General features: G+C 49.3%; 10 protein-coding genes across 10 annotated transcripts; 7 read left to right on the top strand and 3 right to left on the bottom strand.

The window, feature by feature from the left end:
- Positions 1-5: 5 nt before the first annotated feature.
- On the top strand, positions 6-736 carry F5J12DRAFT_903702 (FUN14 family-domain-containing protein; the record flags this gene model as incomplete). Its single annotated transcript, XM_051748439.1, has 3 exons — positions 6-246; positions 296-474; positions 527-736. The coding sequence occupies 3 exons, from the start codon at positions 6-8 to the stop codon at positions 734-736; spliced, it is 630 nt and encodes a 209-aa protein (XP_051603821.1).
- Positions 737-843: 107 nt separating this feature from the next.
- F5J12DRAFT_395125 (NOL1/NOP2/sun family RNA met) lies at positions 844-3247 on the top strand. Its single transcript, XM_051739215.1, has 7 exons — positions 844-1186; positions 1247-1738; positions 1789-1894; positions 1947-2124; positions 2174-2544; positions 2601-3018; positions 3084-3247. Exons 1-7 carry the CDS (start codon positions 876-878, stop codon positions 3155-3157), a joined length of 1950 nt encoding a protein of 649 aa, XP_051603820.1. The 5' UTR covers positions 844-875; the 3' UTR covers positions 3158-3247.
- A 3443-nt stretch (positions 3248-6690) lies between these two features.
- On the top strand, positions 6691-8067 carry F5J12DRAFT_394914 (uncharacterized protein). Its single transcript, XM_051739210.1, has 7 exons — positions 6691-6760; positions 6810-6839; positions 6894-6983; positions 7036-7195; positions 7248-7366; positions 7419-7521; positions 7573-8067. Exons 2-7 carry the CDS (start codon positions 6835-6837, stop codon positions 7846-7848), a joined length of 753 nt encoding a protein of 250 aa, XP_051603819.1. The 5' UTR covers positions 6691-6760; positions 6810-6834; the 3' UTR covers positions 7849-8067.
- Positions 8068-8285: 218 nt separating this feature from the next.
- On the top strand, positions 8286-11255 carry F5J12DRAFT_903699 (nucleotide-diphospho-sugar transferase; the record flags this gene model as incomplete). The annotated part of the gene is made up of 11 exons (XM_051748438.1): positions 8286-8414; positions 8468-8592; positions 8643-8790; positions 8846-8907; positions 8970-9059; positions 9115-9157; positions 9237-9400; positions 9472-9597; positions 9663-10081; positions 10175-10812; positions 10878-11255. The coding sequence occupies 11 exons, from the start codon at positions 8286-8288 to the stop codon at positions 11253-11255; spliced, it is 2322 nt and encodes a 773-aa protein (XP_051603818.1).
- A 227-nt stretch (positions 11256-11482) lies between these two features.
- Positions 11483-11967, bottom strand: F5J12DRAFT_395083 (uncharacterized protein). The gene is made up of 4 exons (XM_051739214.1): positions 11819-11967; positions 11757-11761; positions 11541-11695; positions 11483-11486 (listed from the first exon to the last, which is right to left on the bottom strand). Exons 1-3 carry the CDS (start codon positions 11846-11848, stop codon positions 11572-11574), a joined length of 159 nt encoding a protein of 52 aa, XP_051603817.1. The 5' UTR covers positions 11849-11967; the 3' UTR covers positions 11483-11486; positions 11541-11571.
- A 100-nt stretch (positions 11968-12067) lies between these two features.
- Positions 12068-13192, top strand: F5J12DRAFT_763764 (Alpha/Beta hydrolase protein). Its single transcript, XM_051742158.1, has 3 exons — positions 12068-12249; positions 12353-12552; positions 12598-13192. The coding sequence occupies exons 1-3, from the start codon at positions 12089-12091 to the stop codon at positions 13113-13115; spliced, it is 879 nt and encodes a 292-aa protein (XP_051603816.1). The 5' UTR covers positions 12068-12088; the 3' UTR covers positions 13116-13192.
- Positions 13167-15314, bottom strand: F5J12DRAFT_763760 (pyridoxal phosphate-dependent transferase; the record flags this gene model as incomplete). Its single annotated transcript, XM_051742157.1, has 7 exons — positions 14952-15314; positions 14796-14895; positions 14636-14724; positions 14440-14573; positions 14109-14330; positions 13791-13963; positions 13167-13698 (listed from the first exon to the last, which is right to left on the bottom strand). Exons 1-7 carry the CDS (start codon positions 15052-15054, stop codon positions 13167-13169), a joined length of 1353 nt encoding a protein of 450 aa, XP_051603815.1. The 5' UTR covers positions 15055-15314.
- A 140-nt stretch (positions 15315-15454) lies between these two features.
- F5J12DRAFT_903696 (uncharacterized protein) lies at positions 15455-17544 on the top strand (the record flags this gene model as incomplete). Its single annotated transcript, XM_051748437.1, has 7 exons — positions 15455-15584; positions 15656-15858; positions 16000-16235; positions 16321-16477; positions 16542-16751; positions 16781-17055; positions 17202-17544. The coding sequence occupies 7 exons, from the start codon at positions 15455-15457 to the stop codon at positions 17542-17544; spliced, it is 1554 nt and encodes a 517-aa protein (XP_051603814.1).
- Positions 17545-18051: 507 nt separating this feature from the next.
- F5J12DRAFT_889284 (uncharacterized protein) lies at positions 18052-18634 on the bottom strand (the record flags this gene model as incomplete). Its single annotated transcript, XM_051747315.1, has 3 exons — positions 18052-18234; positions 18306-18460; positions 18544-18634. The coding sequence occupies 3 exons, from the start codon at positions 18632-18634 to the stop codon at positions 18052-18054; spliced, it is 429 nt and encodes a 142-aa protein (XP_051603813.1).
- Positions 18635-19060: 426 nt separating this feature from the next.
- Positions 19061-21485, top strand: F5J12DRAFT_807557 (uncharacterized protein). The gene is made up of 6 exons (XM_051744679.1): positions 19061-19770; positions 19827-20005; positions 20062-20152; positions 20201-20229; positions 20284-20475; positions 20548-21485. The coding sequence occupies exons 1-6, from the start codon at positions 19476-19478 to the stop codon at positions 21223-21225; spliced, it is 1464 nt and encodes a 487-aa protein (XP_051603812.1). The 5' UTR covers positions 19061-19475; the 3' UTR covers positions 21226-21485.
- The last annotated feature ends 2082 nt before the right edge of the window (positions 21486-23567 follow it).

Raw genomic sequence — 23567 nt, 5'->3', positions numbered from 1 at the left:
GGTACATGGCGTTTCCACTTCTTCGAATAAATGCCCGGTTCCGAGCGCCCACGCGACTATCAACATGTAATATCCAACGACATTCGACGAGGGACCTGAGGGCTTTCAGCACTGCAACACTGCAGCCATCCACCTTACTACCCCTTCCGAAATCTTACTGGCGTCCCTTTCCTTTCTTACTAGCTGCAACAGGTGTTGGCCTAAGCCTCGCCAGTTTCGCAAGTCAGTCGAAGGTCCACTGCGATGGTGAGTAGTTACTGTTTCCTGGTTAGCGCCCTGTCTTGATATTGCAAAGCCGTTGCATCATCGCCTCCTCCTGAACTGGAACCAAACTTGCCACCACCACCACAATCCTCGGTAAACTTCTATGAGCTTACATTTGGCACCGTGTGCGGAGTATGTGCAGGGGTATTCGTTAAGAAGGGAGCACGCTTAGTTGCATTCTTTCTCGGCGGTGCATATGTCTTGCTTCAGGTGCGTCTTCCGTGAATATGATCATATATACATATACTGAGTCTGCATTAAGTACCTTGGTACTCTTTCGCTCGTCAAGGTCGATTGGGCTCGGATGGCGTCACACTTTGAGAACCTGTTCTACAGGGCGGATGCGGCAGGGAAAAGGAGACCTCCCACGATTGGATCGATGTTGAGATGGATGATTGATTTTTTGACTGTGGATTTTCAAGCAAGGGCATCGTTTGTTGCCGGGTTCGCGTTGGGGTTGAGGATTGGGTAGGGGGGTGATATTGGTAACAGCAAAACACAAGTTACCTGCACATATACTTCAGATAGGGTCTGATAGCCAAATAAGGAAGGTCAGAAAAAAGTGCTCAGTTCGAGTGCAGGTAGCTATCGTTCAATACTCGACAATCATTATGGGTGGAAGACGTGCAAAATACAAGCAGCCACCGCCGGCACCTCTATCAGAACCCGGTGCAGACCGCCCATCTTTCAAAAAACTCGGCAAACGCAAGGCAAATGCGGACGTTGATCTCGACTCAGAACTGGCGCAAGCACGGCCGGCGAAGAGAACCAAGGGCACGGCCAAGGTATCAGGAAAAAAGGATAGGAAGAGAAGCGAAACTACTACTCCGTCCACCCAGAAGAAGAAGAAGATAGTAGAAGAAGAGGAGATCTATGAGATTGAGAGCGGCGGAGAGAGCGACGGCTGGGAAGACGTTAGCAAGTGAGTACATGAACTATACTATATTCCTTGACATACTCACCTCCAAACGCGATTTCTCAGTGACGATGTCCTCCAAGGTGCTCCAGAAGAGTTGGATTTGGGCTCGGACGACGAAGAGGAAGTACAACTCTTCCCAAAGAACGCCAGAGAATCAAAACGACAACCTCAAAAGCACCGCGTGGTGGTTGTGTCTCCTCCAGGATCTGATGATTCGTCCGCATCCGACAACGATGATTCTGAAAGCGAGGGGGAGCGTATCACGATGGCAAATATGGAGGCACGTTCGCGTGCCATCGACGAGGAAGCAGCTCGCGAGGCTGAGCTTGATTTAGAAGAGGTAAAAAATACTGCCGCAGAAGAGGGCGATGAGGATGTTGATATGGTAGGCGACGGCGACGACGACGAGACCATGGGCGAACCATTCCACCTGCCTACTGCAGAGGAGAGAGAAGAAGAGAAGAAAAGCGTTGCCGACGTCCATGTCGTACAGAAACGTATGCGACATTGCGTCCGTATACTGGGTAATTTCAAAAGACTAGCAGAGGAGGGCAGGTACGTCTGGACAGATCCTTCGGTGTCGACATACTCAATCCAATTCTCAGGTCACGCTCGGAATACGTTGCACAGTTGATTTCAGACATTGCAAGTTACTACGGGTACAACGAATTCTTGGCCGAGAAGCTTTTCCACTTGTTCTCGGTTGCAGAGGTATTTCACTTATGACTAAGTTGATGCGTGCGCTGAGGGGTTCCCCCGCCAGGCGATCGAGTTCTTCGAAGCAAATGAGGTGTCGAGACCGGTGACTATCCGAACCAATACACTGAAAACACGGCGACGAGATTTGGTTCAGGCACTCATTAATCGGGGTGTCAACCTTGAACCAATTGGTAAATGGACGAACGTTGGTCTTCAAGTTTTCGAGAGCACAGTGCCGATAGGTCAGCGTTACTCCTCGGGCTTTAGTCCATGTGCTGACGTAGCAGCTAGGTGCAACACCCGAATACCTGGCCGGACACTACATGCTCCAAGCCGCTTCCTCCTTCCTCCCCGTTATTGCTCTCGATCCCCAACTCAACGAACGCATTCTCGATATGGCCTCTGCACCCGGCGGTAAGACTACGCACATCGCTGCCCTCCTCCAAAATACTGGGTACGTCATTGCCAATGATGCCAACAAGGCCCGAACGAAGAGTCTCGCAGCCAACGCCCACCGCATGGGTTGCAAGAACGTAACCGTGTGTTCATATGACGGCCGGGAGTTCCCGAAAGTGTTGGGTGGATTCGATAGGGTACTCCTGGATGCCCCATGCAGCGGGACGGGGGTTATCAGCAAGGATTCTAGCGTGAAGGTCAACAAGGTAGGCCCTGTCTGATTTGTCTTGATGTATTCTTTTCGCTTACATGAAGTGAACAGAGCGATCGTGATTTCATGCTTCTCTCACACCTCCAAAAACAGCTCATTCTCTGTGCGATCGACAGCGTCTCGCCCGAATCCAAGACTGGCGGATACCTCGTTTACTCAACTTGTTCGGTCACTGTAGACGAGAACGAGGCCGTAGTGAACTACGCACTCAAAAAACGGTCTAATGTTAAGCTTGTCGACACAGGGATCGGGTTTGGTCGTGAGGGGTACACGCAATACCGCGGAAAGACGTTCCATCCCTCAGTGGCCCTTACTAGGCGGTTTTACCCGCACGTACACAACATGGATGGCTTCTTCGTTGCGAAATTCAAGGTTGAGAAGCGGGCGAAAGTGACAGAAAATAATGTGGGATTGGACGCCGTGACGAGTACCGTCGCTGACGCGGCTGAGAAGGTCAAGAAGGTCGAAGGTTTGTGGTTTGCATTCTTTTTGGTATACATCGCATCAGACCTGATGTCTTTGCGTCTCTTCCAGAGGGAAAACGGAAACCGATGAAGACAAAGGGTCTTCGTGTTCGCGCACGACACAAGGACTCGTCAGCAAAATAGGTACGAAGGCTGCGGCGTAGAGCCATTCATTTCTTACCCTGATACGCGGTGGCCTCACCGTGTCTATATCACTGCTGTGTTCTTTGGCTACCCACCGATATTTCATGGATTATCATCGGCTCTGCCAAAACAGCCACCATTATTTGAAGACTGACCTTCAGTCTTATGAAAATTCGTATTTATCCACGCGCAATCAACGCGCTGCCACGTGTAGAAACACGGCGAGTTGCCTTTCCGTTGTCGATAGATCTGGAACGGAGTTGAACAGTGTGTGCCCAGCCGCACGTGGCTCGTTTGAGCGGTATCCCTGCATTCCAAGTGCCAGATAGGTGCTGAATCATCATTTATATTGAAGAATGCATGCCTTAGGCGACACTTGGCGAGTGAAGGTATCAACTACAAGGCCACTCCGCCACAGCGTGCTGCGGTAGGCTACTTGAAGTTGGCGGCTGTGCTACATACTGGAGGCCGTTTCATGTCCACTGCAATGCTAATGAACTGCTGATGGTCTGCAATTGTACGCTCTTGCGTAGACAATGGAGCAGTTTGCGCGGAAATTTCATTCTCGAAAAGGAGTTATACATTTGTATATGCGCCTGTAATTGATTTGCGCCCTCGATGACTATATACACATTAACCACTCTGCGTCCGTCAGTCCTGACGTTCCACGGAGGTACGAAGTCCGTAAATTTCGAGCATCAATGTTCTCGTCATACATGTAGATATCTCGGTTGCACGAGACCGTTTATTCCAATTCCTGCCAGCTCCTTTCTACTACAACAAGCTTGTTTTCATTGAATAGTACCGTGATATCTATGTGGGAAGAGTAGACAAGTGACCCCGACCGCAGCAACCAAAAGGCTTCCATTGAGAGATTAGGCTGATCGAATGAGAGACGCGGCAGCAACCGACATGAGCCAAGCCTAGAAGAAAAACGGACATCAGTGGCCGACATGCCTCATGGTCAACCAGATACCAGTCTGATCTGAGTCTGAGTCCATCGGACGATAAGTGCTCGCCGCATTTTCCCAACTTAGCCTGTCAGTTGTCCGAATCAGGGTCTTCACGGGCGGTATGTATTACGCAGCGTACCGATGACGCCAGCATCAATAGCGAAAGCGAGGAGCGAGAAGAGCGCCCCCAAGGTGGAACTAATGCCACAAGGGATTACTGGGGAGGTATGGATCCAGGACCTTCACAGTAATGCGTGACACGCGGCGATGCTGCACATAAACGTAAATTGCGGTCAAGAAGGCCAGGAAGGTACAACCGCGTGGTATGAGGGGATCAAATTCAGTCGAATCAAAGACGTGGAAGACGAGTGGCATAAAAGCAGTATACCAATCGGGAGGAATACTAAGGCAATTGTAAAGGGGTATTTGCAATGCTACTGGCATGACTGCAGGGATTAATTCGGACTTTAGCGAATGGACGGTGAAAATGAACGTTCCGAGCACTGGCTACAGTTGAGTCGAAGATGTACCCAAGCTCCACCCTGGCGCACGTTGCAGAAGATTGCGTACTGATTCCCAGCACCCTGATAATATGATGAGCATTTAGAACGATGTGATGGGGTCGGAAGAAGGATGCCGGTGACATACGACACCTGCAATGCGGAAATACAGTATCACCAGACTCCGAAAGCAGCAGTGCCAGTGGCAGTAGCCATGCTGGCTGAAGTGTGGGCCACGAGATGGAAGAGAAGAAGTGCCTGTGTGGAAAATGTAACCAAAAAAAGCAGGATAAAACGCCACCAGCAGCAGGCGAATGATTACCAGCGGAAGAATGGTGGTGGTACAGCTGGTCGATGCTTTGCCATCAACGTGATCTTTAAAATGATAAGAATGACGTTTCATGATCCATGCCAGGAACTTGCATTTCTACCATAATACTTGTCTCGAGGGTACTACGTTGTATGACATCCGGTGCCACTCGAAGCAGGGAACTGGCCATGACCTCAACCTATCGAGGCATTGACGATGACTTTACCAAGTGGAGGCCTTCGTATGAGATAAGACGTGTGCTCGCACCCGGATCAGTCTCGTCAAAGCACCGATCTATTACGGGAGCAGATGACGTTATTCTGTAGGATTACATTCGTCTATGAAGGACACAAATGTTGCCATCACTACTGCACGCCCTCCCCAAGCTTATTCAAGGACTAACAATGGTGTCCAGGGCAGGGGGATCATTGAACTGGGATTGTTTAGTCGAGCGTGCGAATGGCTGTCTCGGTAGCCATGAATCGGCATGAAATGTCAAACAACATTGATGGGAGACGCGTGTAGAAGACAATAATATGGCAACAGGGGGACATGATGGCGAATGGTTGCGACAGGCGGGTAAATGGTTGAAGGGCAGAAAATCAGAAAAGCTTGGTACTGGTTGGCCAGATAATTTTCGTACCACGAAAGGGGGAGGCGTAGAACGCGAGACTGTTATGGCCAGGATGGTGATAAGCACGGTCAACTGACCAGACGAATAAGGACTTTGTTGCCCTTTTCAAGCGATCTCAGGTCTGGCAGGTGACTGTCACCCTCATGACAGTTGAGACTGTTATTTCACATTGCAAGTAGGGGATTTTTCGAGAAGACAAAGTGTTTCTTGGAGTCACCCAGGCGTTCTCGAATTGTGTCGAAAGGACACGGCCCCAGCAAGGAGGCGAGAGAGGGGGAAAGGAGCTGAGTTGAATGGCTGTGGGAAACGTAACTCGGAAAACCTGACCAGCTCTTCACATTGTCACATGTGAGATCACGTTCGATCTCGCCTCGGCGTGAACAATTTCACAGTCCGCTGTGATGCACTTGTGGTTCTTTTCGCAACAAAAAAGCGAGAAATCCGGGCAGAAACATGTAGTTGGTGTGCACACAGTCACTGTACTGAAGCAGCGAAGGCTGAGTTGTGTGGAAACTACCAAGTGATTGTACTAACTGGAACCTTTAGCGGCGAGCACATGCATAGGTACATGCAGGATGATCCGTCCAAAATACCGAATTTTATGTGACATTTGAAAAAGAAAAAAATGTATATCATGACTCGTCAACGCTGAGTGCCACCTCCTGCAGTTGCCATCACCTGTGCATCCCACAAGCTGCAACTACGTACGTGCGAGGATTCACTGGGTGTGCAGGCGATGCCAGTCGGAAGAGAGTGTGGATGGAGTTGAACATATGCCCAAAAAGGGAAACGAATTGAACTGAACGAGATTAGGGCAAGTGTTTTTGTTTGGCGCGTAAGCGGAGCCAAATAGGGATAAGAGAGACGCGGAATTCGTTGGAAACCGTATCTTCTCTCTTTCTTCCTCTTCCTATCCAACGGGCCCAGCGCTGCGTAGCACGCTCTTCTCTCCCTTGTCCTATTATATAGCCTGTTCATGTCAGCCCACTTGCCTTCCTTTCCTGCGCGCGTCTTACCTGTCTTTTTTTCTTCTTCTCACAGCCCAACTTCGCAATCCCCATAATGTCTGCTACTGAGGCCACCGTTGCTGCCCCCACTTGAGGAAGTCAAGGCTGTCGAGACATCACAAGAGCCTGCCCCCACCACCTGAGGCTCCCGCAGAGGCACCTGCCCAGGCTACAGAGGAGGTCGCTGCTGCCACCGCGAGTTCTTTTTCTTTTGGTCTTTTCTCGACGTATCTCATTCGTGCATTTAGGAGGCCCCAAAGGAAGAATCAAAGGATGCTGTATGTTGCACTGTCGCCTCCAAAATTGCGTTGTGTTTGACTGGTACTTCACAGGAGCCCGTCACGGAGTCTGCTGGCGAAGCTCCAGCAGAACCTGCGGCCGAGACCGTGGCTGCTGAACCTCCTAAGGAGGAAGCCAAGACCGTGAGTTGAAACCTCTTTTGATTAGACAAAGGCGCGTCAAGACCTTTTTCAGGATGCTTGCCGCCGAGGCTAAGAAGGAAGAGAGGCCAAAGAGCCCTGGCTTGATCTCCAAACTGCTCTCCTCGATCAAGGAGGGTCAGAAGCAGGTCGCAAAGAAAGTCAAGGTTCCTAGGAGCCCCAAGAAGGACAAGAAGAAGGAACTTAAGGAAGAGGTAGGTTCATCGTATTTGCAGTCGGATCAAGCGTTTCATTAATGTTTGTTAGGCTCCTGCCTCTACCGAGGAGGCCCCCAAGGAAGAGCCTGCTCCCGAGGCCAAACCCGCGGAGACTTCTGCTGAGGCTCCCGTAGTTGAGGAAGCGCCCGCTGAGCCGGTCAAGGAAACGTGTGTTTTCAGTTGACAAGTCGTCACCGACTATCTGACGCTACATTTTCAGTGAGACTGCAGAGCCCGCTCCTGCCGAGCCTGCTGCCGATGCCCCTGCAGAGGCACCCGCCGAGTCCACTGAGGCTCCCAAGGAGGACAAGGTAGAGGAGAAGGTATTTTTATATCTATATGTCCATAGACATAAGATGCTGAAGATCCGGAAGGCGGCAGAGGAGAAGAAAAAGGACGACAGCAAGGCTCTCAAGGTCGGCCGTCGTTTGTCTGCCCGGGTCGGTGACTTCTTCCGACCAAAGAAGAGCGAAGTTTCTACGCCCGCCAAGGTCGACGAACACCCACCTAAGATCGACGAACCTACTCCATTGGCTCCCTTGGAGAACCCTGCCGTTCCGGTTGCAACAGAACAAGCACCTGTTGAGGAGACTGCTGCTCCCGCTGAGCCCGCGCCTGCTGCTGCGCCTGTTATCGCTGCTGCTGCATAAACAAGGAAGGTTGCGCTGATCTAAAGTCTACCTCACGAACGACATGAGCTATTCTCCGCTTCATTCATCTTTTGGTATGTCGTGTGGGTCGTTATGGTCCACTTCCGACGTCGGCGGTTTCTTTCCTTCTGTTTATGTTTCTCTATGATTCTAATACGTTACTCATTGGATCCGGTTCACTTTTTGACGACCCTACTCATCATCATGACTGCTTCGATCCGTGTTTCACCACTTAATGCTGATTCTCTGATCATTGATACCCTCTATTTTCCTCGTGATCCGGATCGAGTACAACATGTTTATAAGTTCTCCTTGTAATCAATCCATCTGGAGGGCATCACAATCAAGTCTATGAGTGAACAGGTTTCGGTTATGACTCGAACTGTAAGAAATTTGGAAAGTAAAGCATTTGATATCGCTCTGTCAACGGATGCGAAATGGCTCCAAAATCCTCGGCTACTGGCAGGGAGAGGACCACCATTGAAGAGGATGATGTTCTTCAAGCTATCATCCTCGCAGATAGCTTTAACAAACGATTTTCGCCGTTGACGCAGCACAAGCCTAGGGTATGCCTTTGTCGTGCTGATGATGCCGATTAGTCTAACCCACATTCACTCAGTGCTTGTTACCTGTCTGCAATGCCCCATTACTGGACTGGACGTTCGAGAGTCTCGCTCTTGCAGGTGTTCAAGAAATATTTGTGGTATGTCGCTCGCATGCCGAGCTCGTCAAAGCCGTCATAAAGTACGTTTTTTCCTCTAAAACGTCCATCACTCAACTACCCATTTGCGCAGAAACTCGAAATGGTCCAAACCAAGCACGGGCCTGAAGATCGTACCGATCGTAACCGCCAAGGAGACATTCTCCCCCGGCGATGCGATGCGAGACATCTATACGCATGGAATCATCACCTCCGACTTTGTGCTTGTCACGGGCGACTTGGTGAGCAGCGTGCGGGATCGACGAAGTCGTCCGTGTGCACAGGGAACGACGCAAGACGAATAAGGATGCAATCATGACGATGGTGGTGAAGGAGAGTGGGGCGAGGCATCGAACAAGGTGGGGTCTTCAATCTGGCAATTGGACTATAAGGTTGAAACGATGCTTTGGTGGTGATGTAGATCAAGAGCCGAATCCGCCGTGTTTGTGGTTGACCCGAAGACATCAGAGTGTCTCTATTATGAGGCTGTGATGGGCTATCCGCCCAAGAAGTACGCGAATATACCGCGCGAGATCCTGAACTGAGCACCCCGAGGTGGAGATCAGGAACGACCTTATAGACTGTTCAATAGACGTTTGCTCTGTGGAGGTGAGTCTCGTAAACCTTGTCGTCGTCTTGGCGTTCGGGCGACCGTTGCATAGAATATATTCATTGATGATTGCCCTAGGTTCCTTCTTTGTTCCAGGACAACTTCGATTACGGTGACCTACGGAGAGATTTTGTACATGGGGTTCTTATGTCCGACCTTCTTATGAAAAACATACACTGCTACATCGCAAAAGATGGGTATGCAGCGCGAGTGAAAGACACGAGGAGTTACGATGCGATAAGGTCAGTTCAACATATCCTAGAAACGGAAACGCTGCGAACTCGGGAACTTATTGGCTGACGTTTGAATTCAGCAAGGATATCCTCTCTCGCTGGACCTTCCCGCTTGTCCCGGATGACAACCATCCGGGAGGACACTCGTACGAACATATACGTGGCAATAAGTACATCGCGAAGGATAATACTGTCGCGCTTTCTAGGTAATCTCCTGTCTTTCACTTATCTGTTTGCGCAATTTCTGACTCGTCACTTTCATCCGATGCAGAACGTGCAAAATTGGGAACAATACCCTCATAGGCTCTCAATGCCTGATATCTGATAATGCTCAGATTTTATCTTCAGTTCTTGGTCAGCGGTGCACCATCGGGGCCGGGTCTGTCATTCGGAACTCTTATCTCTTCGATGAGGTAGTCGTAGGACCGAACTGTGCAATAGAGTACAGTATTCTGGCAGCGGGAGTACAGGTGAAGGACGGGAGCCGCATCGAGAAGGGGTGCTTGGTTGCGGATGGGGTCGTCATTGGACCACAAGCGCGACTGAAACCCTTTGAGAGGCTTTCGAGAAGGTTGTTGGAGAAGAAGCATGACCACGAACAGGAAGAAGACGGAGGCGAAGAAAACGAAGGCGAAGGCGAAGAAGGAGACGAAGACGAAGACGACGAAGAATCCGAGGATGACGATGAGAGTGAGATGGATTCTGACTATGAGGAGATTGAAGCGAGTATGTGATTCACCTTCGTATTTAATGGTGATGCCGATCTCATGCCCCAATTCACAGATCAGGATCCAGAAGCGTTAAAGAGACTTGGTCCTGGCAGTAATGCAGTTATTTGGCCACAACCTTCAATCAACGAAGATGAAGAGATAGACGAAGTAGAGCACCCAACGAACTTAAGGCTCATGCGTCTCGGTATTATTTCCAGTCTGACCAATGATTTACCGCCTCACCGGAAATACTGTACAGGGGATGACACATCCGACCTCTATCTCTCGGATGCAGGCTCAGAAACCTCCGAATCCGACTCAGACGATGACGACCATTTCGACGACTCCGATCCCTCCTCGTCAGTCACTTCCCTCCCGCTTGCTGACACATCGAACCTTGTCCAGCAAGCCGATGAAGCTGCGTTCATCGAGTTCCAACATGAAGTCGAATTATCACTCGATCGTGCGTTTGCAGAAGGTCATTCTGTTGATAACGCTTCAGTTGAGCTGAAGACGCTGCGCATGGCGCACAACGTCCCGCTCCGGAGAGTCCGAGAAGCTGTTGTTGCTGCCATCGTGAACCAAATAAAGATCGTGGAGGGTGGTGGCCCTGCGCAGCGCCAGGAAATTGCGGCCGTAGTGAGCAGATGGGGCGCACTTATTGATAAGATCGGAGGAGTGGATGCTACGGAGACCATTGAAGTGTTGCAGGTATGTGTCGTCAGGCGAACTATGTCAGTTGACACGGTGTCTGACCAAAATGGTGCATTGAGCAGGAGTGCTGTGCGTCCTCTGAGCGGCTTCCCTTGTTTGGACAGATCCTTGCTGCGCTATACCAAGAAGACGTAGTGGAAGAGGATGATATACGTGCTTGGCACAAGAAACCTCAATCTTGCGGTGATGATCAAAAATCAGCAACGCTGCAGAATAACTTCAAAAAGTGCTGGAACGCCGGAGCTTTTATGATCAAGCAGTTTGACGAGCAGGAGAGTGACGAGGAGTCGGATGAAGAGGACACTGCTACTTCGGCGCCCTCGACTCGGACGACAACTACCACACAACGAGAAAGTTCAGAGGAGTCCGATGACGAAGCAGAAGAATCGGAAGAAGACGGGGTCGGATCCGATGAAGCGTCTGAAAATGAGAGCGAATGATGTACAATTAGTACGGTATAGTCATAATGTATCAGAACGTATCAAGTCCAACAGTATCAAAGGTGATGGCATGATGGTGAAGCTACATAGTGCAAAAGCCGCTGGATCTATCGTACATGTCCACCCTATATGTACTTCAATATTTCAAGATGATGTACAGTGCTGTCAAACAGTTAGACCAATTGCTGCTTAGTGGTACGTCACAGACACTAACCATGTATGATTCCCGGTCTAGGACCATCATTATCAGTCGTCGTAATATGAGGTAACAGTGATTAGACTTACAACCAACCAAGGAGAGTCAAGCAAACGTTGATTAGCTGACAGTGATGAGGTCAATTTGGTCTCGTACATGACAGAGAAAACCGAAAGAACGTACAAGGTCAGCGCCACATCCCCGCTCAAGGAACACGCCGAGTGGGGGCAATATAAAAGCAAAGCTGTCGAATGACAGTTCGATTACCCATAAGGAACGGCACCTGAAATGTAAATGTAACTTACATGATCTGGAGGGGTTTTGTAAATCATTGCGCAAGGCGCTTCAGTTCAGGGTACAAACGTACCTTGCAGATGTCTGAAGCCGTAAACGCCATCAATAATTGGATTGCCTTGTAAGAGAATGCAAGTTATGCGGGCGACTTAAGAAGAGCGTGGTAGTGTGTTTATCGCCGTAATGTCTGCAGTAGCCTTTTTATATGCCAAGAAGCCCGAGTGAGGTGTTTGACCAACTCAGTATATTGACGTCACTGTGGGCCCAAACAGTACGCGGCTGTGTTGTTGGCAGACCCCGCAAGTGGCCTAAAGTGGCCTGGCCAGGTTACGTGTCTCTCGTCATGCCATCGGAGCAGGCTGCGGACGAATATCTCGATATACCCTATGTTACTACGCAGCCGCAGTCTCCGTTCCACAAGTTTGACCTGTATGTTCCGAAGGAAATCAGTGCATGTTTACTGCGCCCACTAATTTGTTTCGTCCATGGAGGTGCGTGGAGAAGGTGAGGCATTCACGCTTGTCGGTTCTGGCGTTCGTTCTCACACCAAGCGTAATGATGTTTGTATTCTCGTAATTTTATTATTGCGGTATTACAATGTACATAGCGAGGACAAATCTGATCACGCCGGTCTCGCTCGCAGGCTTGCCTTTACGACAGGGTACCCAGTTGCACTCCCGAATTACAGATTAACACCCCAAAGGCCCACTCCTGATAACCTCCTTCACCACCCCGAGCATGCGAAGGATGTTCTTGGGTTCTTGAACTTCATATGCGCTGCATTTGATCCTCGATTAAACATGGAGAGTACCTGCGTCCCAGATGACAGAGGTGCTGCAGAGGGATTTCGAGGGGTTCCGGGTCTACCCTACGAGCCTCATCAGCTGTTCCTTGTCGGCCACAGTTGCGCAGCCCACATGCTGTGCTCCATTTTTCTTGACATGTCCCCCCACTCTCCCAACGCTTCCGACGCAGACCAGCTCTCTCCATCGAATGCTGTTTTGGAGAGAACCAGGGCACTTGTCTTGTCAGAAGGAATTTACGACCTCGATTCCCTTATCTCTTCCTTTCCTGCTTACAGAAGTTGGTTTATCGAAGATGTTTTTGGGGGACACGACTCTTACGCGGACGTGTCCGTAATAAAAGCGCCAACTAGATATCATTCCGGGCACATTAAATGGCTGATCATACATTCCAAGGGCGATACGCTGGTTGACGAACAGCAAAGTCAAGCAATGTACCACCACTTAAGGAGTCAGTCTGTACAAGTATGCAAGTCATTCGACGAGCTCATTGAAGGACACAACGAAATTCTCAGAGGAGACCAGTACGTAGACGTGTTGCACAGATTTATTTCCGTTCTAGAATAAATACCGGCAACCGTGCGTAGATTTAATTCCAGCATTCAATGTAATGAGGATCTAAGTCGACTTGCTTATCGCTTCAAAGGCTCTCTTTAAGACCTCGGCAGCACGTTCGCAGTCCCTCTTAGTATTATACAATGGTGCGGGTGTGAGTCGAATTACGTCTGGTTTTCTTTCGTCTCCGATGACTCCCGCCGATTTGAGGTGGCTGAGTACCCTCTCCATGACATTTGACTCGGTCGGGAGAAATAGAAGTGACAACTGTGCCCCTCGCGATTCACGTTCCACGGGTGTGATAATCGTGAATCTTGGAGGATCATCGGGTGAATATTTCGCGGCCTCATGTGAGGATACATAGAATCCCGTTTGACGCAACAGCACCTCCAGGTGAGCCGTAAGCGAAACTGACCGCTCCCGAAGTGGTTTCATCATGCCCACTCGTTTGAACACTTGCAAACTGCCGAGCAGGGAAACGGTAGTGAGCACTGAGGGGTTTGATTGCTGAAATCCTTGTGCGCCAGGTATCGGAGAAAAGTCGGGGGGCATCAGAAACCGCGTGGTGGGGTCGTGTCCCCACCAACCCGCAAATCTAAATTGAACGGTGAATAGAATTTAGTCGCAGAATTTTGTGTATTTTCTTCCCGGGCGTTTACGGGGGAAGAAAAAAAGGAAACGGCGTACTGTGGCGTTTTGGTAGATTCCCACCTCTCATGCACAAAAAGTCCGCCGATTCCACCAGGCCCCGAGTTGAGGTATTTATATGAGCACCATACCGCGAAATCGACATCCCAATCGTGCAATGACAAGGGAACGTTTCCAATAGCATGGGCCAGATCCCAGCCACAAATGCATCCCTTGAAACGTATTCAATCATAAAGTTTTGCGTTTCGGGTGGAACAACAAAAATCCCACCGAGACAGGAAGTCTCCCCGAAGCAGCGGGCGTGACAGGAAGGCCAGAGGTATACGTAAAAACAATGGAGGGCACTAGTCAACATACCTGATCCTTGGCAGCTTCGGTGATCTCTTTCATGGGGAACCATTGGCCAGTATAGTATTGTACGCCACTGAAGATGACCAATGCAATAGACGAGCCTTGCTTAACGATCACATCTAGGACATCTGAACTTCTGAGGGTAAACTCGCCCTCACGGGGACCAAGTTCGACTATCGCGTCTTTCGGGTCATAGCCGTGGAAGAGTGCTTGAGATGCGAAGGCGTACTGCACAATGTGGTATAACACGTAGCCGAGTAGATGGTGTGCCAGCGTCCGGCGGTTGAATCGTGTCGGCTGAGATATTTTCCCTCACGCTCAAAGGGGGGAGGCCCACCTGGTCTGACGGAAACGCTTTCCCTTCACATAGAATCTTGTAGCGATTGGGAGTGGGTTTGTAGAATGCGGACATCATCAGGTGTAAGTTCGCAGTCAGAGTGCCCATACAGGCGACTTCCTTATCCTTGGCGCCTAAAAAATGCAATGCAGATACTGCAGGAAGGAAGGCCAGCAAGCCAGTGGGTAATACACACCAACCAGATCTGCCAACAGGGGTGTGACGGTGTCGGCAATGGTCATCCATTCGCGGCCGTGTGGGTGGTCAAAGTGGCCCTCTACGGCTCTCGATGTGGGGGGCGACGCGATAAATCTCGGACCTCGCCGTAATAGTTCCGGAATGGAGAAAGTACATACCGCGTTGCCCATACACAGAGTTCTTCTTGGATCAAGAATTGCGATCGCTTAGCTAAGGGGCCTAGTGAATTACCACATAGGTAGGTACATCGCTGACTAGCTGTACCACTGGATATGAGATGAGGTGAGGGCAGTACTAGTAGTAGAGAAACGTACCGATCTCTTCGGGGACATCTGCACCGATATCATTGTAAGTGGGGATAACAAACTCGTCCTCAGCGAGAGCAGCGCCTAGGTCTTCATGACCAACCGTGGTCATATTTTGTGAAGACGACTGAATGACGGTAATTCAGTCGATAGATTGTTGGACGAGTCTACTTCACCGTAATCAATCGGAATGTTATCTTAAGTCCGACGGCCGTGAGAACCGTCGACGCCAAGCTTGCACCGCGAGCGTGCGCGGGATCGTTCGCCCTGTTCAGAGGTTGTCGATACATGTAGTGTTCTTTAGTGTGTATCATACATCAGTGCCCGCAGTGTATCGCGCTCCCAAATTAATTCACGGTTCTCATGCTAATGCCTTTGGTTCGCCCAACCACCAGCAGGCAGGCAGCTTGGCAGGTCGTCCCTCTACAAATAAAGTATATTGTTCTCTCCTCCCCATACGTCCACCTGACTGTTCCTTGGCCAACGTGTGGGAGTTTACGTTGTAGCGAGCCATGAGTGTGTCCAATGCAGAAGACGGCGTGCAAAGGGCCGTCGTGGTTGGAGCAGGGCCCGTGGGTTGTTTAGCCGCGATATCACTCGCTAGGGTTGGGTGGCAGGTGGACGTTTATGAAGCAAGGCCAGGCATGTCCCTCCAGTCCCTTTTCTTAGGATCTGGCTTCGATTAAACTCAAGGTTCGGCCGCCCTTCTCTAGATTTGCGGTTACCGTCATCCAAGGCAACTACACAACAGCGTTCTATCAACCTAGCAATCTCGTCACGGGGGATTGCTGCTTTGCAGGCCATTGACCCGGCCATCAGCGAGCGATTCCTGCAGACTGCCATTCCCATGCGTGGTAGAATGATCCACGATATCAAGGGAAATCAACACAGTCAGTTGTATGATAAGGATGGCCAGGTGCGTCTGGTGTGGGTCATGGGGGCGTTTGCTGTATTTCATTTCCCCCATTTCTCTGTGACTTGTACACGGATTATCATTTCGTCCGCTATCTTTTTTCCGAGATTATTAAATCACTGACCGAGTCCTTTTTCACTATAGTGCATCTATTCGATTGACCGCGCTCTCTTAAACGAGGATCTCCTTTCCGAGGCGTCCATGGTTCCGAATATCCGCTTGTTTTTCAAACACAAGGTTCTTGCGATCGATTTTGATAACAGAACGATGGTTGTCCGGGACCTTGACTCGGAAAGAGACATCCGGACAGCCTTTCACTTCTGCATCGGTGCTGATGGCTCCTATTCAATTGTTCGTCGCCAGCTCATGCGGGCCGTAAGGTGAGTGTTGTGTATGCCCGTGTGCCGACCATCATTCCCTTGACGACAACGAGACAACGGGAAACTTATGGCCAACGGCGCATAGGATGAACTTCCAACAAGAATATATCCCTCACGAATATATTGAACTTAAAATACCGGCAGGCCGCGATAAACATGGCAAACCCTCGTTCTTGCTTGATCCGAATCACCTTCACATTTGGCCCCGTCACTCTTTCATGCTCATCGCTCTTCCCAACAAAGTCAATGTCCTTGTTCCGTCTTTCCCGTTCATCCGCACCTGACGCTGCTATGTTCGATATCTAGGATTGCTCCTTCACATGCACTCTGTTTGCGCCGACATGCGAGCTCGATCGCTTGGCCACTACGCAGGATATCTCATCTTGGTTCAAGACCCACTTTTCAGATGCACTCGCTCTCTTAGGAGAGGAGAAGCTTTTATATGACTTTGCGAACAATCCCCGCTGTCCACTTATTACAATCAAGGCTGGTGATCTTCCATGTATCACTAGTAGCGTGCATTGAGCGTCCTCTTATGTACGTAGGCCGAGCCATATCATTACAAGGGACGTTGTGTGATTATCGGCGACGCAGCCCATTCTATGGTGCCCTTTTACGGACAAGGACTCAACTGCGGCTTCGAAGATGTTAGGATATTGCAAGCTCTCCTCCAAGACAACGGTGTTGCACCTAGGAATGCACCGCCCAGATTAGACGAAGAAGCCCTCGCGGACTCAAGGCTGTCCAATGCACTGTCTCGGTATACAGAAACCCGACATGAGGATCTCGTTGCCATCTGTGATCTTGCCATGTACAACTAGTAAGTACCATTCCCACGCGGGTTCCTTGTTGCCTCTGCCACCTACTATGTTTTTGTGCACCACATTTATCATTTATTTGTGATTCCTGTGCCCGCTCGCTTCTGTTTATTATTGGTGGCAGTTAATATTGATATAAATTATACAGCATCGAAATGCGACATTCTGTGACTACGCCAACGTACCTGTTCAAGAAGGCGCTTGACAACTTCCTGTATGCCATCAGCTCGTGGCACAGTCCGTCTTCGGAACCAGCCGTTCGAGCCTCCATGACTACTATTCCTTTCCCTACGCGTAGGCCGTCTGGCTGGATCCCGCTCTATACTATGGTAACTTTCCGGCCTGATGTGAGTTATGCGACAGCCAAGAAGAAAGCTGCCAGGCAGTCCGAGGTTCTAACCACCGTCGGACGGCTTGGTACTATTTTGATGGGTGCCACGAGCTTGTACTTGATGCTGAGGGTGCTACGGGGTACCTCATCTCGAAGATAAGTGGGCCTAGGCATGGCTCCAGCCCAGGAATTTGTTGTCGCTTTAGTGTGCGAAATCCAGTAAAGAATAATGGCATATAGGGGGCGACGGATTTAATATTCTAAATCTCTTCGAGTGCTAGGCGGTGATTAACTGGAGGCTAGGAGCACGAGGAAATTTAGTGGGGCTTGGAAACATGCCCACCCACGTAGCTCTTGCGAGGATGGAAGGGTCGGTCGACTGCATTCACAGGCCGTAGGTAAAAATATGCAAAGAGGCGTGGGCATGGATGCAGATGGGTCGGTGGTACATGATATGCTATAGTCTACGTATGATTGGCCTAGTAAGACAATCAGTCAATATGGTCGTCGGTCTGCGTCGTAAACAGTGATAATCCGAACTGTCACACACAGAAAAGTAATACCATTGGGGGGGTGATTACCGTGAGTCGGACAACAGGAGGAAAAAAAAAAAAACAGAGGATGAAACGATCAACGATGAATATAGCAATGGCCAGGTCACCCTTGGTTACGTCTTTTTCGGTGGCCGGCCCCGCTTCTTCTTCGTAGCTGATTCACCCACAGTCTCCACTGGGGCAGCAGTACTACTGCCAGCAGCAGCAGGACCATCATCCTTCTGTTTGGATGGACGTCCGCGACGTCTTCGCTTAGCTGGACGCTCATCGGCGTCTGCTTCTTCCGACTTCTTCTCCTGCAGAGTGTGAAGTTGTGGCAGTGAGATGAGAATGGGAGTAAGGGTGTGACTGGGCTAGGAACGGATACCTTGCGTGGTCTACCGCGCTTCTTCTTGATTGGAGTTTCAGAGGAGGATACGGCTGGTGCAGTTGATGAAGATGGAGCCCCTGATTTCTTATTCTTGCTGCCCTTAGGACGGCCGCGTCCGCGTTTAGGTTTTGGTTCACTAGATTCTGCAACGCCTGAAGGAGATAAATGCAACAAAAATATGATCAACACGCCGGGCTAGAGCTAACTGGGACTGACGGGACAACGGCCAGCTTACCCTCCACTTCCTCGGGGTTATGTTGATCGTTCTCAGGGTTGCCCTCGTCGTATCTATCGGCGGGATCTTCTGGTTGTGGAGAGGCGGACATGGCAAGGAAGGGGGCCAAAAACACACCCGGAGGGGGTTGGTGGTCGAGCTGGTTGCAGGTACGATACGCCTGCTTCGAGGAGGGAGGGAAAGAGCGGGGAAAGGGTGCAGGTCCTCGTTTTAACGAATATCTCCCCTGCCGAATATAGTTGGAGGGACGTGTAAATTGTTTCCCTCGTGTGGAATTCTGGCCTGAAACTACTTATGGGATTTTATTAATATCGCCATGCAATCCTGGCTGTTTAGTAGCGGTTTTTGACCCCTGAATAATATAAATTTTCTTTCATTCGGGGGAGATACGTACGTAATTGACTGGTGGAGGAATATGTCATCCATATTTTTTTTTTTTGTATTTGAAAAATAAAATAAAATAGATCGAATTTTATTATTACGATTACCTCCGTCGGATGTGACAGCACATGCGTCTCTCCAGGATGTGATACGGTCACTCTGGACGCCGAGAATCGATCCAGCACTATGCGCCCAGACGATCATATCCTCTCTCCATCGCGTAACAGAGCAACGACATGACCAGTGCAGGGGCGCTCCTTTCGGCGATTTGCGGTCGCACGACAGATGGGCCTCGCGAGAGCCTCGAGTCTACCAACCCGCGTGCAGCCAGCAGCAAAGAATGAATTCGATTGCACACGACATGTCCCAATGAATTCCGCCGCCATCCGTATCTCTCGAGAGTCTCGGGCGGCCGCGGAGTTTTCCTGTGCGTCTACTTCGAGCGGCAGCCCAAATTAGTATGATGTTTCCCACGAGGCTGCACCTGTGGCCGATCAACGTTACGGTAGTTACTGTGTGCTCTCCGCGTCCCAACAGCCAGCGGCCAGACGATGCATCCACTCCAAGCCGTCGTCTTCCTTCTTTCCTCAGGGTGCTTTTCTCGAGCAAGGTTACTTTATTCGGGCCCCGAAGACCTCTACGCATTCCCTAAAAGTCGTGTTACGTTCCTTAACAACTTTCCTGTCTCCAACGAGACAGCCCGTCGCTGGCTAAGGGAGGGCTTGAAGGGGGGAGAACGTGAATTCATGGGTGATTTTCTGGAGACGGATGCCTTGCATCCACCAGCGTTGGTCAGGGAAATTGGCGGTTCTGAGCTTGAGAGCTTCCAACCATTACCGCAAGATTGTACGTCTGTAGCACGCGCTGCTCGTAATCGGTTTTATTTGACCGCCGACCCCCAGCACAGCTGGGCACCAGCAACTACACCCTTGAACGCATGAAGATGGGGCCCGACAGTGATTTCCTTTGTCTCATTCCGCCCCCACGTGACAGTTCCCCTGCACCAGAAGAACTCGATAGAAATGAAGCAATTCGAAATGGTTGGTCGCTATTGCAGCCCTTAACTGGAAAGTGCTTATATGTGTGTCATTTTTCTTTATCTTGGCCCTTTTTGCTCCCGACTTATCTCATTTGCAGCACAGACAAACGTGGTTTACATATTCCTATTGTCATAACCGCGAAATCAGACAATTCAAGGAACTTCCTCCCAATCATCCACATGCTCAGGGTATACCAATTTGTATTTTCTGCATACCGGGTATTCACACACCGTCAGGTTCTTACGAGCCTGCCGAGGATCCCGAGGTAAGCGTTTGTGGATTTTTTAATATTCATTTGCTTGCGCTCTAAATTTTCAAGTGGGAGGCTTTTACCTTGGGCCGTGCCCCTACTACAACAGAAGCTGGTGCGGATATCGTCGTAGCGGACCAATTCCCACGCACTGCCAATTTAGAAGTTGGACACGGTCCTGGCACACGTTATCTTGTCCAGCGATGGGGTGACGGCACCTTTTGTGACAAAACTGGTAAACCTCGCGAAGTGGAAGTGCAGGTCGGTGTCAGAATGTCATGGCGCTTGCGAGTTATAATGGGCTTGACCCGTTTCCTTTGCTATCTTTTTTAGTTTCATTGTTCCATGACGATGACCGACTCCATCCTTTTTGTGCGGGAGGCCAAGACCTGCTCCTACGTGTTGGTGGTGCAAACGCCTCGCCTATGCGGTGAACCGGGCTTCAAATCTCGCCTGCAAAATCATGACGAGTTGCTCATTCGATGTCGTCAGATAATTGATTTATCAACTGCCCCCGCAGCTCCTGCAGAGCAGTTGACACAGCTTGAGGAAAGGCAAGGCGACAATGTGGGCGAGTCCGATTTCCCCCATAGTCTTCCCAATAGGCAGTCCCTCTTTCCCATACCATCTCCGTCATCGACACAGGGTTCTATTGGGCTTGATCCAAACGCAAAAGATGACCCTTTCGACGGCATTCTCAGACGAACAATGGAAGCCCTGATGAAGAATCCCGAAATCCAGGCTCTCACAGGTAGTAATCAACAAGTGTACCTAAATCGCGGAGAAGACGGTGAAATTATCATCGAGATCCTGGAGGAAATACCTATGGATGGTTCAGGCGCTGGAGCTACCCGAAACGAAATGTCCCCCGAAGCGTATTCGCAGTTGACGGATGCTCTGCGGAAGGCGGGCTTTGATGTGAGGGACGATATGGAGGTAAACAGTGAGAGAGGTGAGATGCATGATGAGGAAGATGATGAACAATCTCATAACCTGAGAGATGAGTTGTGATATGGGTCTTCACTGCTTGCATAGTGGCTACTTCATGTGTTCACACTGGAAGTTACATGTGGATCATCTTAAACAGGATAGTGGAATCTGTGTGATTTGTGTCATGAAGGTTTGCAGTTGCCTGTATTATATTGTGCTGAAACTGTTTCCTGTCACTTTTGATTACTTCTAATTTCTACTGGGAGTACTGTTGCTTTCCACATAGTTGCCTACCTGTTGACTCCAGTTCTTGGTGCTGAGGCCAGTCAGAGTGTGGTTGGGTGGTAACTGGCTTATTCAGAACAGAGATGTGAACTGATTGGACCTAGCAACTGAGGGCTTAGTGCTATATTCCTTTGCATGGGTTCTGGTCTGGTCAAGGGGTTCAGAGGTGAGTCTGGGTTGGGAGATGGCTGGGTACAGTATGATGCTAGGACTGGGGTCAGGGTATTGTGCCAAAGGTGGTAGTGGCCCAACCAAAGTGGTAGGCAGTTTTGTTTTGTTTCATGTCTTTTCTGGTATACTAATAATAGACCTGAGTTAATTAAGGTGGGGATAAGTTGAAAAGAGAAACAAGATGATAAGGAAAGTCTACATATGTATATATGGGATACATTGGAGTGAGGTGAAAAATGCACATAGCAGGGTATGGTTGCCATAGTGGGTGGAGCACAAACTTGGAGGTTGGTACAGTCCAGCTTTGTGAAGGGTAGCATTCATGGAAGGTGGCAACAATGTCAGACATGTTATCCCATTCAGTTGTGAGTAACCATGATATTTTGTCATCAATGCCTTCATAAGCAGCCCAGTGGTCTAGGTACAAGAGCTGATACCAGTGGTGGCAGCAATCTACTTTAGAGTCAAGTATTTCAAATACCTTGCAATTGATATCATCATTGACAGTGACAGGAGATGTGAGGTTGATGATCATTTGGGAAGGGGTTGGCCACTGCAGGTTCTATTTGTGAAAATGGCAGACAGGATGAGTCAATGCATACATACTTAAACTGCCACCAAGCTTGCTGGCTCCTTGATTTTGCAGACTCTGATCTGCAACTTGAACTTGGGCCAGGAAAAGACCTGGTGGCCCTTGATGTCCTCTCCAAATGGCCTGATCATATCTCTGATCACAATGAAGACAACAAAGGAGTTACCCTCCCCCAATCCTCATTCATTAATCTCATTGATACCAACATCTGAAATGGTCGTGCTTTCCTCTACAAAGGGCCCCATTGTGTTATGCCACTGGTTTCACTGTTGTTCAATCTGGTTGCAGTGCTACATCTCATATTGTCCTTGCAGTGCTAGCATTTCAAATTTGTCACTGTAGTTGCTGTCACAGCCTTCAGGGTTGTATACATCACTATCCATCTCAAGCCTATGCATCTGATCACATAACCTGTCAAGCATAGCCCCTATTTCATGTTTCCCTTGATCATTTCCTTACTATGTATCATTGTGCATTCCTATGTTTACCTGTATGTTTCTGATCCCTTCTGACTCACATCACTGCCCCTCACTGCACACACCTGTGGTGCTGCAGTTGGTATGGCATCACCTGTGATACAATCATTTACTTGTCCTATTTTGTGCTCACTGTGCTGAATACTCAAGTTTGTCTGCCACTACTTAGAGGTATATAAATCCCAGTACAGTACTTTGTATTCTTTAGATTTTTGCTACCTTGCAATTACCCTTGCAAGCTTTCATGCTCTCTGATGTTTCCTTTTGCATGTTCTGCCTGTCTACCAATGGTGGAGCCTTTGTAAACAATTGGCATCATGTGATTCAAGCTGGGTAGCCATTAGGGGTTTTGACACATTCTGCCCACACAGTGAAGGACAAAACTGTTGCAATGTTTGTGATGTGTGCATTGTTGATGATGTATCTTGGGCTATTCTGCATGGGGAGTCATGATACATATACCATTGGAAAGTGGTGGCCCCCAGCTTTCCAGAACACTAAGGTATATATCACAGAAAGCCATACATGCTGAGATATACTGTATTCTTTCCAAAAGGTGCATTGCAACACTTTTGTCCCTGACTGGTGAAATAGTGATAAGTGACCTTGTGATGGTATTGAGGGTATGAGGGATGGGAAAATATGATTACATAATAAATCACATGATCTTGTAGATGATTTGTCAGTATGTAAACAATGATAAACATTGGACTTGTACCATTAACCCTCCCACTTTTACCCCAACTCATGAATCACCTCTCTGGCTCACATGGTCATTTTCTCAGGGAAACCATATCAAATACTGGTGACCACTACAGTACTGTCAGTATAACATGCTCTCAGGACCATTAATCCCTTAAAAAACCTGCTGTTAGTCATTCCCTGCAATGTTTCCCCAC

Source organism: Pisolithus orientalis (genome assembly GCF_024613125.1).
Source record: "Pisolithus orientalis strain OTSU chromosome Unknown F5J12scaffold_4, whole genome shotgun sequence".
Taxonomy (NCBI): Eukaryota; Fungi; Basidiomycota; class Agaricomycetes; order Boletales; family Pisolithaceae; genus Pisolithus; species Pisolithus orientalis.
Note: the sequence above shows the minus strand (reverse complement) of the source record. Positions and strands in the feature narration are given on the sequence as shown.

Coding starts and splice junctions, on each gene's coding strand:
- F5J12DRAFT_807557 (XM_051744679.1), top strand. CDS start 19,476: ATGCATCCACTCCAAGCCGTCGTCTTCCTTCTTTCCTCAGGGTGCTTT. Junction 19,771..19,826: donor CCAACCATTACCGCAAGATT/GTACGTCTGTAG, acceptor GCCGACCCCCAG/CACAGCTGGGCACCAGCAAC. Junction 20,153..20,200: donor CAATCATCCACATGCTCAGG/GTATACCAATTT, acceptor ACACACCGTCAG/GTTCTTACGAGCCTGCCGAG.
- F5J12DRAFT_395125 (XM_051739215.1), top strand. CDS start 876: ATGGGTGGAAGACGTGCAAAATACAAGCAGCCACCGCCGGCACCTCTA. Junction 2,125..2,173: donor CGAGAGCACAGTGCCGATAG/GTCAGCGTTACT, acceptor CGTAGCAGCTAG/GTGCAACACCCGAATACCTG. Junction 2,545..2,600: donor CTAGCGTGAAGGTCAACAAG/GTAGGCCCTGTC, acceptor TGAAGTGAACAG/AGCGATCGTGATTTCATGCT.
- F5J12DRAFT_395083 (XM_051739214.1), bottom strand. CDS start 11,848: ATGGCGTTTACGGCTTCAGACATCTGCAAG.
- F5J12DRAFT_763764 (XM_051742158.1), top strand. CDS start 12,089: ATGCCATCGGAGCAGGCTGCGGACGAATATCTCGATATACCCTATGTT. Junction 12,250..12,352: donor CATGGAGGTGCGTGGAGAAG/GTGAGGCATTCA, acceptor CAATGTACATAG/CGAGGACAAATCTGATCACG. Junction 12,553..12,597: donor TCCTCGATTAAACATGGAGA/GTACCTGCGTCC, acceptor AGGGATTTCGAG/GGGTTCCGGGTCTACCCTAC.
- F5J12DRAFT_394914 (XM_051739210.1), top strand. Junction 7,367..7,418: donor GCTGAGCCGGTCAAGGAAAC/GTGTGTTTTCAG, acceptor CTACATTTTCAG/TGAGACTGCAGAGCCCGCTC. Junction 7,522..7,572: donor AGGACAAGGTAGAGGAGAAG/GTATTTTTATAT, acceptor AAGATCCGGAAG/GCGGCAGAGGAGAAGAAAAA.